We start from the raw sequence: 18,032 nt of genomic DNA on the forward strand, positions 1-18,032 counted from the left end.
CTGCTAATGGGAACTGCGTTCCTGCTGTGGAGAAAGTGCAGGAACTCCGTTCCCATGAGTTCCTGCAGGACTTGAGCCCTGGCTTTAACATACAATGGTCGTCCCGGAACCAATTAATATTGTAACTTGAGGGACCCCTGTATATGGATTTCTATTCACACTCTGCATTAGTGACCATGTGGAATTATATCCCAGTAGGCTCCAGGCGAAACTTCAATAGGAAAAAACTGTATTAGTGAAATTTATACAGGAAGATCGTGTAGTTTCTTTTGCAGTTCAGTCATTTATTCATTTATGGCAAATTTTGATACAAATTAAGCGTAATTACAGCGTCACACTGTATAGTCCATATACAGTGTCCACAACATGAGATATACATAAAGGTTCATATTATAAAGAGACATTTATACGGATGTAGAAATGTGTTGAGAGCTGTACAGTAGGATCAGCCTGGATTCCCTTGTTAGCAGCAGGTCATTTACATGTAAAGTTTTCTTGCCCCCGACCCTTAAAGGGGTATTCCAGGAATTTATTTTTTTTTAATATCAACTGGCTCCAGAAAGTTAACCAGATTTGTAAAATTACTTCTATTAAAAAAATCTTAATCCTTCCAGTACTTATCAGCTGCCGAAGTTGAGTTGTTCTTTTCTGTCTGACCACAGTGCTCTCAGCTGACACCTCTGTCTGTCTCAGGAACTGTCCAGAGCAGGAGAGGTTTGCTATGGGGATTTGCTGCTACACTGGACAGTTCCTGAGGCAGACAGAGGTGTCGGCAGAGAGCCCTGGGGTCAGACAGAAAAGAACAACTCAACTTCAGCAGCTGATAAGTACTGGGAGGATTAAGATTTTTTAACAGAAGTCATTTACAAATCTATTAAACATTATGCAGTTTTGCTGCATTTTCTTATTCAAAGTGCATTTCTAAGAGAAATATATCCATGAGGCAAGTTTTATGTATGAAGATGTGAAGTCTTTAGGCTGTGTTCAGACATTGAATCCAAACTGCATTGTTCACAATTTTGTTTATGCTGTAATTTTCCAAAATCGTGGAAAGGATTGTGCATTTTTACTATGATTGGCACATTTACCATAAAATAGCAAATTTTCTGATGCAGTTTTTGGGAATTTCACAAGAATAAAACAGGAGAAATGCAGCAAGATAAGCAATGTGTTAACGCAGCTTTAGGAGAAGTGTATACCTCCTATAAAGCCTGATTCCAAAGAGATAGCAGCAGCAGTATACAGATAGAGCCTGGAGGAGAGGGGTCTGGGAGCTAGTAGGAGGGTATCTGGCAGGTGATGATGTCATCTTGTAGTTTATAGGAAGTCAGAACCCAGGACTGACATCCAGCTCTGCAACATTAAGCACTGTAACTTTATTGTTGGTCAGACTGGTGATCACATGACTAGTGTTGAGCTTGAATATTCGAAATGCAAATTTTTACCGCAAATATCGTCACTATGCGATTTCGCAAATATTTACTATATAGCGCTATATATTCGTAATGACAAATATATATATATTTTTTTCACAACCACAACAATGATGTGTACTGTGTAATAAAAAAAAGTGATCACCCCCCCCCCCCTGCTTCCAGCTTTTTGTCCAAAGAAGTCTCCAATATTATTTACTGTGTGAGTCGGTGTGGAGCGCGAATATTTCGTATATGCGAATATTTGTGAATATCGTCACTTCCAGAGGACACTAATCCCTCCCTTCTTTTATATATTAAGTAGTGTCAGTTGAAAGATATAATCACGCACTATACGAATTTCATTACGATTTTCGCATTAGAAAAAAAGGGAACGAACATGGCGAATATGCGAATTTCGTGAACATAGGACAAATATTCAGCCATATATTCGCGAAATATTGCAGATTCGAATATGGCCCCTGCCGCTCATCTCTACATGACCCAGATACAGTAGTAAAATGCATAGATGCAGCTATTCTGAAATAAAACAGATGTCATTGTATGACCAGTGATGTTGAGAGTGCATGATATGGGCAAAAAAAAAACTCTGGAGTTCTTTTTTTTTTTTTAAATGCTGTTCTCTAACCTGTGACTCTCCAGCTGTTGTACAACTACAACTCCCACAATGCCCTGATGGCTAAATACTGCAGAAAATCTGCAGTATTTCTGTTACATGTAGCTGTGCCCCATATACTTTGTTGGAGAGAATACAACAGAATTGTGTTGCACGTTGTGAAATAGATTGGTGTCTATTCTTTTGAGTGGGTTTTAGAAACCTTTAAAAGGTTTAACTATCTGATTGGTGGGATCCAACCAATGCGACCCTCACCAATCACGAGAATGGAGGCCGATTATCCTGAGTGAATGAAATGGCAGAGTGCATGAGGTGTCAGCAGAGAGTACTGTGGTCAGACTGGAAAGAACTACACAACTTCATCAGCTAAGTACTGGAAGGGTTAAGATTTTTTAAATAGAAGTCATTTACAAACATGTTTAACCTTTTGGCACCAGTTGATTTGAAAATATTTGTTTTAAAACTTGTTTTCCACCGGAGTTCCCCTTTAAATATGATCATACTTGCTTACACTCAGACACCAGCCGCTGGACAGCAGATCTAGGATAGTCAGTGACTATGGTGTCCAGAAGCTGTGTGCTGGTGCTGACACATAGACTATCCTGTGGAGCCCATAATATCATGAAGCGCTGGACTATCAGGAAGATTCCTGGGACTACTTTTGTGGTATTCCAGGTTAGCAGAGTTCCTGCCCCAGTTTCATGAATGGTGGCTTAGTAGTTAAAGGGGTACTCTGGAGCTAAGACATCTTATCCCATATCCAAAGGATAGGGGATAAGATGCCAGATCGTGGGAGTCCCGCCGCTGGGGACCCCCCGTGATCATGCACGCAGCATCCCGTTATAATCAGTCCCCGGAGCATGTTCGCTCCAGGTCTGATTACTGGCGATCATGGGGGCGGGAGCATTGTGATGTCACGGCCCGGCCCCCGTGTGAAATCACACTCCGCCCCCTCAATACAAGCCTATGGGAGGGGACGTGACAGCTGTCATGCCCCCTCCCATAGGCTTGCATTGAGGGGGCGGAGCGTGGCATCACATGGGGGCGGGGCCGTGACGTCACAATGCTCCAGCCCCGTTGATCGCCAGTAATCAGACCCGGAGCGAACACGCTCCGCGGACTGATTATAATGGGGTGCTGTGTGCATAATCACGGGGGTCCCCAGCGCCGGGACCCCCACGATCAGGCATCTTATCCGTCTTAGCGTTGGAGTACCACTTTAAAGGGGTTCTCCGGTGCTTACACATCTTATCCCCTATCCTTTGGATAGGGGATAAGATGTCTTAGTGCCGGAGTACCCCTTTAATAGTGGTCCCTTGATTCTGGATTCAAATCTGATCCAAGAGCAACATCAGCGTGGAGTTTGTATGTTCTCTCCGTCAAAAGATTTTATGGGTTGATGTCTGATGGGGACATTTATTATTGTGTTTCCACCTTTTTTTGGTGGCAAAAAGATGCATATTTAGGCGCAGTGTGTTGCCGCTCCTCTTTTGTGAAATTTAGCTGTCCCGTATCCGATGCAGTGGACTTTATTTATTATGTGCGCCCTTTTGCAAAAGGTTGCACATGAAAGACGCATCTACCTTAAAAAAGCCGCAACATTATTCCACATCGAGGCAATCTTTTCAATTTTTATCATTGTGCCTGGATAAGTCTGAGCTAAAATTCAAAAGGCCCAATATTTATTAAGGCCGTGTGCCTTTTTAGTAAGTTTGGTGCAAGTTAGAAGAAAAAAAAAAAAATAATTCTGTCAGGGAAAACGGCATCCTACAGCCAACATTGATAAATGTCCCCCTGGGTGTTCAGACCCTGACCGATTTGTAGAACGAGCTGCCACGCACTTCTCTTCCCACTCTGTGTCTATGTAGCAGGATAGCCCCATAGACTTACATTATGAGTCCGTCCTGGTCATGTGACACAGAGCCAAGAGAGAACGTGATAAACGGGCCCTTCCCCTAATTCGTCTACTGATCTGTCTGAACACGCACCAATAAAAACTTTTGATATGTCGCTATGAAATATGATAAGTTATTTGTAATGACAGGTTGAAATTAGGGCTGGGCGGTATACCGGTTCATACCGAAATTTTTGTGCTGCACGATATGAATTTTAACCCATACCGCAATACCGGTTTGGCCCCTCCCCCTCGGGAATGAATGAATTATCAGCCCAGCGCTGCACTGTCCCCACATCGGGGAACTAATCATGTGACCCACGAGCGCTGTTCTGCCCCCCTACTCAATTAATTAACAGCCCAGCGCTGCACTGTCCCCACATCAGGGAACTAATCATATGTGACCCGCGAGCGCTGTTCTGCCCCCCCCCCCCCAATTAATTATCAGCCCAGTGCTGCGCTGTCCCCATCGGGGTACTACTCATATATGTCACCCCCAAGCGCTGCCCTCCTCGTCCTCCTGTTTGTTGCGGCCAGCGGCGCTGACACTCTATACCAGTGATCTTCAACCTCCAGATGTTGCAAAACTACAACTCCCAGCATGCCCGGACAGCCGTTGGCTGTCCGGGCATGCTGGGAGTTGTAGTTTTGCAACATCTGGAGGGCCGCAGGTTGAAGACCACTGCTCTATACTGTATCCCTATTCCCGGGCTGCAAAAGGCAAACAAAATAAACTTTAACTCACCTTTCCCGTCGGTTCGGACCAGCTTCCTAGGGAATGGAACGTCGGAGAGCCGTCAGCCTATCACCGGCCGCAGCGATGTTCCGCCTCAGCCGGTGATAGGTTGAGCGCACTGTCATGTAAGAAGCCGGCTTCTTACATGACAGTGGGCCCAGCCTATCACCGGCCGAGGCGGAACATCGCTGCGGCCGGTGATAGGCTGACGGCTGTCCGACATTCACGTCCCCAGGAAGAGCGTAAGGCCGACGTAGGAACATGTGTTAAAGTTTATTTTTATTTACCTTTTGCAGCCCGGGCATAGGGATATATATATATTTTGCAGCCCGGGCATATAGTGTCAGCGCCGGCGGCCACAACAAACAGGATGAGGAGGGCAGCGCTTGCGGTGACGTGAGTAGTGCCCCAATGGGCTGGGCTAACAATTAATTTTGGGGGGAATACCGTTATATACCATGGAACCGCGATACACATATTTGGCCATACCGGCCAGCCCTAGTTGAAATTGACATTGCAAGCCCCGGTAAGAGATCAATATCTGTGGAATACGTTGTTGCTTTATAAATAAATCCTGAATTCCACTTTATTTCTCTGCTGGTTCTAACAGAATAGATTTAGCAGAGGAGATGTATGTCTGTAGGCTATGTAAAGAACAGAAGGAATGTCTTACTTTGTTACCATATTTGAACAGCATGACAGAGGCCGGTGTGTGAACTAGGTGTGAATGTGGAATCCAGGAAAAGGTTTCAGATGGGATTCTTGACAGGGTAATGTATGTAAACCAAGGCAAAAGTCTGTTTTAATGGACATTCCCAGTCTCTAGGTGGGACGTGTCTATGAACCCTCTTTGCTAGCCAGGCCCACCATGACTCTTTCCTATAGTCTCCCTTGACTGTCTGTTTATGGCATGTAATGGCTTCTCTGTAAACATTAAGTCGCAGTCAAGCATGGGCAATGCGGTTAATGCGATTTATTAAAACTTGTGCAAAGGAAATATGGAGCCGATGTCCACAGAGATCAGTAACATTTTGGTTACTTGGGCAACTGCACCACTTTTCTTTTGCACTAGTTTTGATAAATTTCCTCTACGTTCTTATCTTTGTATCTCCTATTTAATGTATTCAAAACATAAAATTCCATGGGTACAACACTGAGCTGTACAGCAAGCACCAAGCTTTTTAAGGCAACACTATAGGCAGCACGATATTAAACCCAAGTCACAGGGAGTAGCTCCTCAGGGGAGTGGATGATGAATGTAGGAGGGGCTGAGTTTCTCCACTATGCTCTCCTTCCCCAGAAGAACTGTCAGTCGTGCAAAAAGAGCAGCATAGGTGTCCTGCAGGGGTTTCTTTGTACTCCGGAAGAGCTTCATACTTTTCACTAACAGGAGAGAAATCAAAATCTGCCACCTAGAAAAAGAGAAAAACAATTCTTCATTAGACGACTTCTCAGCCAGTCAGTGCACACCACAAGAAATCTATGTAACCTCTGGTGCTCAATAGTCAACAGAATGGCCTTATCCGGTTCCCCAACCTCCCAAGAGTTAAAGGGGTTCTCCACCATAAGGTGATTTTAGCACTTACCTGCCAGACAGTAATGGTCATGCTTGAGAAGGATCTGTGCTTGTCTTGGAGCTAAATGGCTATGTTGTGAGATGACCATAATACTGTGGCTATCTTTTTGTGAAATGGCTATTTCCTGTTTGAAATCCCTCCATCAAACTACATTTCCCATAATACCTTGTTTGTAAGTGTGAGGTCACTTTTCTCCCTCCCACACATCAGCCACCCCAACCACTGAAGCACAGGTGTGCTGCCTTTCATGCAATAGACCAGTGTTTTCTAACCGGGGTGCCTCCAGCTGTTGCAAAACTACAATTCCCTGAAAAATGGTCTCCTTCCCACCCAGCGGTCGCTCCAACCATTGAAGCAGACAGGCTCCTTTGAACACCGGACTAGCGATGTTTCAAGCCGCACTGCAACCTTGGAAAACCTAAGAGGACACTCATTTTGTATGCAGTTAAAAATAAACATTGCGGCAAAGATCACATAACAATTGCGAGACCACCATCATACACAGGAACACACACTACATGAGGAATTACACTAACTTTACAGCCCCTGTAGCATAGTCAAATAAAAAAGAATCCTGTAAAAAACCCTTTAACAACCCATGGATAATACACATGGAAAGTCTCATTGCTCATTAAAAAAAACAGGCACGAGCAATCTACTTTGGTCCTGAAAGCAGACATTTGAGGGTCTCCAGCAATCGTCCAATTGTATAAAACGGAGTCACACATAGTATCTTAGTCTGTATTTGGTTCAGATTTTGGAGAATTTTATTAAAAACATAATCTTATCCGCATAGAAGCACAGCCCGTCCGCTTGGGCCCAGGTGGTATCTAGCCACTCATGTCTGACCAGGGCAGACAGAAGGCTCTGTAGTATGTCTGGCCTGGAGCGGGGCCCCATCTACTGGGCCTCCCAGCCCTGTGCCACCAGTGACCCAGGGAACAACCTAATCCTGACTGAGCACAGGCCTCTGATTGGTCAGTCCTTCTGGGTATTGACACGTTTTGCAGATCTGGACTATCCGTAGCATTGTATATTGAGTCTGGTTTCAAGTTACAATGGTCCAGAAAAGACAGAAAATATTGTAACCTGAGGCCATTGTAAGTTGAGGAACCAACTGTAATAACCTGGAAAATCTCATAATGTAGTATAAAGCCCAATATAAATCTAGCATTTTCCTGATGAAGAGTCTTAGAAAAGTTTGCAAAAGTCCCAAATCTCAGGAACAGTGACAGTGGTGGTAAAAAAAAATCGAGATTTATAATTAAAAAAAATAGGAAAACAAGTGCCAGATTTTCAGACTTTTTGGATTAGCCAACAGATAAGGAAAGGACTTTCACTACAACTATAAATTCCTATTTCAGAGACCACAGCAATATTGATCACATAGAAATATGCCTGTATTTCAGAGCCAAAATGACAATAGCATATCTACATTATATTAATGTACCTGTTGTAAGGATTTCACTCGGGGGTTAGGTCTGGGATCATCTTTGACACAGCCACGGGACACATTTCTTCACAATAAACCAGCAAACAGCAAGTCCTTTCTGCAAGTCTGGCTCCTCGCCAGTTTTATTAGACAGGTTGCAGGATAAATAAAAACATAAGACAAGAACAAACTAAAATCCTAGACCGTCCACTTCACTGTTGTGGGTGTCAATCACAGCCCCGGCTGTGTGCTCCTCGCAAGGACCCCTGCCTCCCCCCAAAGCCACCTTGCTGTCTTCTGGGGTGAGCCCAGACTACACTGTCTGACTTCCTTTCAAACATCCTTCCCCTCTCTGCTGCCTCATTGATTAGGCCCCAGGTGGAGGTTCCTCCAGGATCAGCTAGGGAAATACACCCTTTCCTTGCCACACTGTTTACCTGAATTTTATGCTTTTTATGTGTTATGTTTTACAGCTTGTGCTTCCAGGAAGATATCACACCATTTTACAGCAAATCTTTATTTCTGGCATGCTGGAAGTAAGGCAAGAAAGGAGCAAATAATGCCACATTCTATAAAATGCCATCTTTTTTGACGCCCACTTGAATTGTCACCTCCAACAGATCCAGGACAAAAATGGGGAGAAAATACAAACACCTCCCCCAATCTTCTATCACTCTCTGCAAGGCTGAAGTTTGGAACTGCCTGTGCTCATTATACGACGAGAGGTCCAAGCTGGCAGCTGGGGGTTTTGTTATAAAAAAAAACTGACATATTGCTTCTCCATTTAATGCCTTCGCAGATACTAATAATTCATCTCCATACTGCCAGCAGACTTACAGTAATACGGAATATGACAGGCCTGTGCAGAGTCGGGGGTAGGACAGCACTGCATGAAATTCACTCATCGGTATAGCAGAACATCAAGCTCGTGGTACCAGACCATAAATGAACAATAAAGCATTGATGACCTGGAGAAGGAAAGTCCTTCAAAAATTGGGACCTGGGGAACTTTTCATTTACAACAGAAGTTACCAAGGGGCAAGCTTGGAGGCAAGAAGGGGCCCCAGTACATGGAATTCGCCTCTAAGCAGTGCCGACATTCAGTCATAAAACCATTAAAATGCTGAAATTCTGAATATAACTAGAATATAGGTACAATAAATGGTTGTCTCACCTTCAACATTTCCTACCTATCCAGTGGATGATTTCTGGGGATCTGACTACTAGGACCCAACTGATCACAGGAATGAAGAACCCGAGTCCTCCACCTGAATAAGGCAGTGGTCATGTGCACACTTCAGCTTTATTCACTGTCATTGCCACCAACTTCCTCCCAGTCCCATACACAGCGAGTAGAACAAGAGTGTGCATGTGTGACTGCTGCTCCATTCAGGTGGGGGCCCAGGAATCCTAGGGGTGTGACCTATCCCATGGATAAATGATAAATGTTGCTGGGGGGGGGGGGGTATCCAGGAATAGAAAAACAGAGCTACTTTCTTTTAAAAACCGCCCTTCGTCTGTCTCCAGGTTGGGTGTGGTTCTGAAGCTCTGTTCCATTGAAGTGAATGGAGCCAAGTTGTGAAACCACACCCAACCTGAAGACAGAAGTGGAGCTGATTTTGAAAGAAATTAGCTGTGTTTTTCTATTCCTGGATAAAACCAGGATTTTACCATTGTCTAGGGTAGGAGCAAATCCCCATAGCAAACCTATCCTACCCTGGACAGTTCCTGAGACAGACAGAGATGTCAGCAGAGAACACTGTGGGCAGACAGAAAAGAAATTCAAAAAGAAAAGAACTTCCTGTGGATCATAACAGCAGCTGATAAGTACTGGAACGATAAAGATTTTTTAAATAGAAGTAATTTACAAATCTGTTTAACTTTCTGGCATCAGTTGATTTAAAAAAAAATGTGTTCCAGTCGAGTACGTGGGGTACGTGGGGGGGTCCGACTGCTGGGACCCTGGCTCTCAGTGAGGAGTGCGTGCGGTGGTCGATGGCATGCGCTCCATTCATTTCTATGGGAGCACCGGAGATGCCCGTTTACCGCACATGCTCCTCGCTAAGAGCTGGGGTCCCATACCATTCCGGATCAATACTCAGCTTCCTCTGTCAGGGCATTCAAAGGCTTACGTAACATTGAGAAAGACAATGTGGCTGCTATGAAGTCCTGGAAGATAAATGCCTTAGCCTGTGTATCTCTATAGACTTTCACAGAGCGCAAGTCCTGCAGGAACTCATGGGGACGGAGTTCCTGCACTTTTTCCACAGCAGGAATGCAGTTCTCATTAGCAGGAGTCCTGCAGGACCAGCATTTAAAGGGTTACTCCGCCCCTAGACATGTTATCCCCTATTCAAAGGATAGGGGATAAGATGTCTTATCGCGGGGGTCCCGCTGCTGGGGATCTCGGCTGCAGCACCCCAGACATCCGGTGCATGTAGCAAACTTCGCTCCGTGTCGGATGACTGGTGATGCAAGGCAGAGGCTCGCGACATCACTGTAATGCCCCCTCAATGCAAGTCTATGGGAGGGGGCATGACGACCATCACGCCCCCTCCCATAGACTAGCATTGAGGGGCCATGACCGTGATGTCATGAGCCTCTGGCGCTGCACCCAACGTTCTAAACAGATGCCGGGAGCAGCAGGGAGAACGTGGGAGTCCCCAGCGGCGGGCCCCCCAGGATCAGACATCTTATACCCTTATCCTTTGGATGGGGTATAAGATGTCTAGTACCCCTTTAAGTGGAAATCTTGGTGAGTTCCCACACTTTTTTTCCCCAGGACTTGACCCCTAAGCTTTCACTCTGTACAATCAGTGGCAACTGATTGTACGACTGAGTAAGGACATACCCTATTGACAAGAGAAATAGTGTATTTTATACATTTCCAGGAGGAATAACAGAGGAGCAAAGCAGACATGTATTTTTTTCAGATGTGATGAATTTTGGCTTCTCTGACACTATATAACTAAGGAACAGAACTGGTATCTAGTCAGGTTCGGTACAGAACACATATTTATGTTGTTCCAGGCATGTCTCGCAGAGGTCTGCAGGTTATACACTACAGAGATGGATAAAGTGGCTTTACTTGAATGCTCTGAGAACATAACGGGAAATGATGTCTATAATTTAGGAATAAACTGCTCCTCACAGACCATAAGGACATCACGGTCACAGCTTTTTGGTAAAGATGGCAGGTAATCTTCCTCTGTCTTCTCAGGATGTGATCTTTGATGACTGTTTCCCTGTATCTTCTGTAGGTCAGCTTCAATGCAGGGAGGTGATTCTACTCTATATATCAAACAATATTTTATCTACCACTACAATATATGCCATTACCAGCTGTGTGTTTTATATTTCAGATGGTACCATGTGAGTGGGTTGAACTAACATTTGAAATGATTAGGTGCTGGATGAGTGTTATGTCATAATATTTTGATCAACTAAATATATTTAGGATTTTAATAAGGGCTGGAGTATCTAGGGAGACTATAAGAACACCTGTTGTTGATGTCCATCAGGTTTCATGCTGTTCATAGATGTATATGAAGCAGGGAAGGGGAGGCTGGGTTAGGGTTAGGCTGGGTTCACATCACATTTTGTCCCATACGGGACCGCATACGGCAGGGGCAGCTGAAAACTTGCGCTCCCGTATGCTTTCGTATGCGGTCCCGTAAGTAATTCATTTCAATGAGCTGACCGGAGTGAAACGCTGACTCCGGTCGGCTAATATTTGCCCCGTATGCGGTTTTCCCACCGCATCTAAAATCGTGGTCGACTACGATTTTAGGTCCGGTGGAAAACCGCATATGGGGCAAAAATGAGCCGACCGGAGTTATCGTTTCACTCCGGTCAGCTCATTGAAATGAATTACATACGGGACCGCATACGGGAGCGCAAGTTTTCAGCTCCCCCTGCCGTATGCGGTCCCATATGGGACAAAACGTGATGTGAACCCAGCCTTAGCTGCAGAGTGAGACACACAAAGAAGCAGCTGAAAGATGCTTCCACTGCTCAGTACTCAGTACTGTTCTATAATGTCCTCCATGATGCTGATGCTTGTAAGTGTTTGCTATAAAGATATAGGGAAACAGGATCTCTTCTGTGTGTGCGCTTTATGGAAGACATCATAGCAGCTAGTCTGTACTCATTATCTCCCAACCAGTGTGCCTTTAGCTGTTACAAAACTACAACTCCAAGCATTCCCGGAAAGGCAGCCCAGGCATGCTGGGAGTTGTAATTTTGCAACAGCTGGGGTCAGGCTTAGGGACAACTTAAAAATGTGTGCAGAAAAAAAAATCTGGTAAAAATTCCATATACTAGTCATATACTGACCATAAATACTGCTAGTCCTTACGCCCAGCTCTTGAGCTCACTGGCCATGGATGCAATGTCACTATTTGTAGAATAGTTGTAGAATTTTTGTAGAAAGATATCAGGCTCCCCTGCATTTAAATGTGCACTGTGAGAATCAAAAACTTTAAATATGTGGTACATCTTAGCAAAAGATTTACCTTTCTAATATACTTCTTGACTCTTTTTGATTCTCCTTTTTAAACAAATCATGGCTTAGAAGAAAAAAAAAAGACCACTAGGGGTCCCCATACCATACAGTACATAATCTTGTCCGGTTGCAGCACCATCTTTGTCCTAGCTGAAGCAAAGTCATAGACAAAGTCCAGTAACTGAGGGCGGGACTAGAACTTCTCTGTGCTCACTCCTGTCCTATCAGACTGCAGGGTGAAACAGAGAAGAGGAGGTTACAGAGCAGCCTGCAGTGATTGGATGAAGAGACCCAACACAGCAAAGCAGACTCAGAGAGGAAGTGAATGCATGGTGAGTGAGGGCAGGCTCAGTGCTTGCCGTGGACATGCCCCTTTCTCATTAGTGAATGTCAGAAAGAGTGAGCAGCAGAACAGAGGAATTTGTGAGCCAAATACAGAAGCTAGACACATAGAAAAGACATGTAAAGCATATGTATGACCTAGTGAGTAACATTAAGAAGCATATTTTTTTTTGTGATATAACAAGTACACTTTGAGGGCTTACTTGAAGTGCAGCTACACACATGTAGTTCTACAGAAAATACATTATAGTCCCATGTCGGCTACTACAATGTGCCCCCCGCAGCAATGCCCTCACCTTCATGCCGCTAGCAATAGCATTACACAGCTTTGATTTTTCTAGATAGACATTTCATCTTCTTTTGTTTTCTTTGAATCTTTGCAGCCCAGTGGAGATTTACGTCATTCCAGTTTATTTTCATTCCCGCTGTTTTCTATACATACGTACAAAAAGTCCATTCTGTACATCACACTAGGAGTGTAAATTAGCTTCTGGTACTGCGAAAAATATCCTTTTCATTTCATTTCCCCTGAAACGCGTGGTGCTGGGTATTATATCAGAAATAACAGGACAATTTTTTTTTTTTTTATAACACATCGGCTGTAATTTATCGGTTCTCACTCAACACAGCGCAGCCCTGAACCCCACCGAGGCACCTCTGGGGGGTGGGGGTGCAACAAAAGATGGGGGCAATCGTATCCCACCCCAGTAATTCTCCTGGATTTTTATCAGTAAGGTCGGAGGATGGCAGATCAGTTTATGTTATTTGTCTGTAGTCAATGGCCATACTGCCTATTGTAGGCGCTGGCACACTGAGAAACAAAGTGAAGGGGATTTTACAGGTAGTAGTGACTTATCGCTGTAAATTGGGCCGGGACGATCAATGGCTTCTGAGTATGGGTTGTAAATAGATGAAGCCTGGGACGAGTCCCTCATTCTCCCACATGCTATTGAGTTGCCCTTGATAGCACATAATAAAATGTGTTAGGAGTCATTGGAGGTGGTGGTTCCTCTGGGCCTGTGTGGATGGGGACAAGAGCCGCGACAGGGAGAAGAGTCTAAGGTGCCGCTGGTTTTCACCAGAGCCCGCCGCAAAGCGGGATGGTCTTGCTGCGGCAGACGGCACCCAGGTCGCTACCCCTGGCACGACTCGTCCACACAGGTAGCTGGGGGGTGGCGTGGCAAGATGGCAGACGGATAGGGCAGGAACACAGGTATAGGATAGGACGGGAACAAGGGACAGGTGTACAGTAGCTGAGATACAGGATTTCACAATGGCAATGGAACTTCACAATGGCATAGACTACCAAAGATCCGGCAGGGGAACCAAGGAGGAGCAGATACTTATGGACCAGGGGACAGGTGCAGGCACTTTAATTAATTGGGTACTGGCCCTTTAAGAGTAAGAGTTCCAGCATGCGCGCGCCCTAGAAGGTGGAAGCACACGCGCTGGGGCTGCAGGCACACCAGGAAGCAGACACCGAGGTTGGTGAGTGACGGGCTGAGACTCACATGCGGGCGCGTCCCGCGATGCCAATATCAGTTCCGCTGACAGCGGGGACAGAGATCGCTCACGGCCGGCGAGTCCGGCCAGAGCGCAGGCGTAACAGTACTCCCCCCCTTTGGGACTCAAAGAGTTCCCGACTACATGAGACCAGGGGGTTTCAGGAATGGGCAAAGGTTGTAAGGAACTTGCAAGCTTCCGTCGTGGAGTCTTCCGTCTTTTAAGGGGACCAACAGGCGAGGAAGAATGTCCCAAATTCAAAACTTTACGTCTGACAGTAGACAACACAGGAGGAACAAGACAGTGATCTTGGCAATATAGTCCCCAACAAGCTATTTCTCCAGTCTTCCCGTCAAGATGTGGACAATGGCGTTGAAACCAAGGAAGACCAAGAAGAAGCTCTGAAGTAAACTGTGGTAGTACATAGAATACAATTTTGTTCCTATGCAAATTTCTTAAATGCATGTCGAGGGGTTCCGTGCGAAATTGCACCACACAGTTCAAATTTTGTCCATTTACAGAAGAGATGTGAAAGGGCTTGGTAAGACGAGACACTGGAAGATGGTATTTATGGACCAGGGAGGCACCAATGAAGTTACCAGCAGAACTGGAGTCCAAATGAGCAGAAGCAATGAAAGAAGTCCTGGCAGAGGTGAACACTTGAATCGGGGTGGTCAAACTAGGAGAGGAAGTATTCACACCAAGGAATGCCACTCCAACTTGACCAAGATGAGAGTGGTCTCCCAGATGCGAAGGACGTACAGAACAGTCTTTGTAAAAGTGCTCTGGACTTGCACAATATAAGCACAAATTCTCATTGCGTTGATGGGATCTTTCCTGTTGTGTTAAGCGAAAACGGTCCACTTCTATAGCCTCTTCGGCAGGAGGCAAAGTAGATAGTAGAGGTCGCTGTTGGAACACGGGTGCCAGTCGGGGTAATCGCCATGTTCGGGCAGGTTCTCCTTCCAAAAGAAGTTCTTCCTGCCTCTCGGCAAAACGCAAATCAATATGGGTGGCCAAATGGATAAGTTCACTCAGGTTCGTTGGAGACTCTCGTGCAGCGAGAGCATCCTTAATTGGAGGGGACAGTCCTTTTTTAAAGGTAGCACACAAGGCCTCGTCATTCCAAGAAAGTTCTGAGGCAAGAGTGCGGAACTGACCGCGTAGTCACCAACGGGGCAGTTACCTTGGCAGAGGTTCAGTAGAGCCATCTCGGCAGAGAAGGCTCACACGGGTTCTTCAAAAGCATTACGGAATTCCGTAAGTAATGCTGACAAGTTCAAGGAGACCGGATCTCTACAATCCCAGAGAGGAGTAGCCCAGGCCATGGCTTTTCCGGACAGTAGACTGAAGAAAAATGCCACTTTAGCACGCTCCGTCTGGAACAGATCCACCATGAGTTCAAGATGGACTGAACACTGTGTCACAAAGCCTCTACACAGCTTGGGATCTCCGTCATACTTAGAAGGCAAGGACAAACAAAGCTGGTCCCCAGGAGAAGCTGCAGGCACAGGAAGAGGCTCAGGATCAGGTGGCTGCTGCTGTTGTTGCTGCTGAGCAGCAAGGAGCTGTTGCACCATGGCTGAGAATTGATTCAGCTGTTGCGCTTGATGAGCTAACTGCTGAGAATGTTGAGCCACGATGGTGGAGAGATCCGAGCCATCAGGCAAAGGCACCCCAGCGGGATCCATTGCCAGATCTTACTGTTAGGAGTCACAGCAGGTGGTGGATCCTCTGTGCCTGTGTGGATGGGGATGTGAGCCATGCAAGGGAGCAGAGTCTAAGGTGCCGTTGGTTTTTACCAGGGTCTGCCATAAAAGCGGGATGGTCTTGCTGCGGCAGACGGCACCCAGGTCGCTACCCCTGGCACGACTCGTCCACACAGGTAGCTGGGTGGGTGGCATGGCAAGACGGCAGACGGACAGGGCAGGAACACAGGTACAGGATAGCATGGGAACAAGGGACATGTGTACAGTAGCTGAGACACAGGACTAAGCAATGGCAATGGGACTTCACAATGGCATAGACTACCAAAGATCCGGCAGGGAAACCAGGGAGGAGCAGATACTTATGGACCAGGGGACAGGTGCAGGCACTTTAATTAATTGGGTACTGGCCCTTTAAGAGTAAGAGCTCTGGCACGTTCAGGCCCTAGAAGGTGGAGGCACGAGTGCCGGGGCTGCAGGGACACCAGGAAGCAGACACCGAGGATGGTGAGTGACGGGCTGAGACTCGCATGCGGACGTGTCCCGCAATGCGAATCTCAGCCCCGCCAACAGCGTAACAAAATGTTTTCTTTCATGAAATAAATATATACCGGAAATCAACAGGGGATGACATCTTGTGGATTCAATAACAGCAGGGCGTTCGTAGTTTAATGCGTTCCGGATCACATCTGTAATGCGTAGACATCTCCACCGTGCGTGACGGCACGAGGCTGAATAAAGATCTTTTTTTTTCGGTTCGACATTCATTCCTCTTTGAGAGAAAGCAATATGAGAGGATTTGTAAAGAGCTATAGCCTCTACGAGGAAAAGGAGCGCTTGTACATGTATGCAGGGAGATAAAGTTATTCCTGGGAATCTACATCTCTGCTGAAGTCAATGCTATTTGCCTATTGTTTTATCTATTCATAAATCAGAAAAAATGGGGAATGTTTTAGATAAGTTTAAGATCGCTGGGGGTGTGAGTGCTGGGGCCCCCCGCAATCTCCTGTTTAGAGCCCCAGCTCTCCTATACAGCGGCACCTCACGACCCCCACCCAAAGCGGGGGCCACCACGCCCCCTCCATATAGCTCTATGGGAGAGCCATTTGGTAATCTTCGGCTCTCCTATAGAACTATATAGAGGGGACGTGGCAGCCCCCGCTTCGGGTTCAGGGTCGTGATGCACCGCTGTATAGGAGAGCCGGGGTTCTAAACAGGAGATCTAAAACTTACCGCCTATCCTTCGGATAGGGAAATTGTTTTTTTTTACATGATACTTGTCCTTTAAACTTAAACTAAACTTAAACTACTGTATTCACTTAACCAATTGTTTCTCAACCAGGGCGCTGCCAGCTGTTGCAAAACTACAACTCCCAGCATGCCCAGACAGCCAAAGGCTGTCCGGGCATGCTGGGAGCTGTAGTTTTTCAACAGCCAGAGACATGCTGTTCAGGGCACTGTCAGATTAGAAAACTTTTTATATGCTGTACATCTTGGCAAAACATTAAAAGGAATTCCAGGAATTTGTTTTATTTGACTATGTTACAGGGGTTGTAAAGTTAGTGTAGTTCATAATATAGTGTCTGTACCTGTGTTTGATGGTTGGTCTTGCAATTCTTTTGTAATTTTTGCCCCAAGGTTTATTTTTTTAGCAGCATACAAAATTAGTGTGGTCTCAGGTTTTTCCAGGTTTCAGTGCGGCTTGAGGCATTACATCACTAGACAGGTGATCAGAGGGAGCCTGGCTTTGCTTTAATGGGTGGAGCCAGTGCTGGGTGGGAGGAAGATCGTTCTGTTTTTGAAACAGCTGGAGGCACCCAGGTTAGAAAACACTGGTCTATTGCATGGAAGGGAGCTCAGGTGTGCTTTAATGAGTGGGTGGCTGATGTGTGGGAGGGAGAAAAATGAACTCACACTTACAAACAAGGTATCATGAGACTTGAAGTTGAAGGGAGGGAACTCCAACAGGAAATAGCAATTTCACAAAAAGAGAGCCACAGCATTATGGTCATCTCACAACATAACAATTTAGCCCCAAGACAAGCATGGATCCTTCTAAGCATGTCAATTACTGTCTGGCAGGTAAGTACTCAAATCACACTATGGTGGATAACCCCTTCAACTGTAAATATATAGAATAGCTTTAACCTTTCTTATATAGTTCATTAAAAAAATCATCTTCTTTTTATACAAATTATGGTTTATAAAAAAACACCACTAGGGGTCCCCATACAATCCAGAAAATAATTCTGTCCGGCTGCAGCATCATCTTTGCTCCAGCTGAAGCAC

At 45.6% G+C, this 18,032-nt stretch overlaps 1 protein-coding gene across 5 annotated transcripts in view; it reads right to left on the reverse strand.

Moving 5' to 3' along the window:
• Window positions 1–4,903: 4,903 nt before the first annotated feature.
• Window positions 4,904–18,032, reverse strand: part of TMEM130 (transmembrane protein 130) — an 80,498-nt gene continuing 67,369 nt past the window's right edge. For 2 of the 5 annotated variants that reach the window (XM_056534547.1, XM_056534550.1), the window contains exon 8: window positions 4,904–6,091. In XM_056534547.1, the coding sequence (XP_056390522.1) occupies window positions 5,900–6,091 (192 nt within the window). In that variant the 3' untranslated portion in view covers window positions 4,904–5,899. Of the gene's footprint in view, window positions 6,092–10,673; window positions 10,980–12,023; window positions 12,134–18,032 lie in introns of those variants that run through there. The other 3 variants (XM_056534548.1, XM_056534549.1, XM_056534551.1) reach the window with 3 other exon arrangements.

Source organism: Hyla sarda, chromosome 8 (genome assembly GCF_029499605.1).
Source record: "Hyla sarda isolate aHylSar1 chromosome 8, aHylSar1.hap1, whole genome shotgun sequence".
In the NCBI taxonomy this organism is placed as follows: Eukaryota; Metazoa; Chordata; class Amphibia; order Anura; family Hylidae; genus Hyla; species Hyla sarda.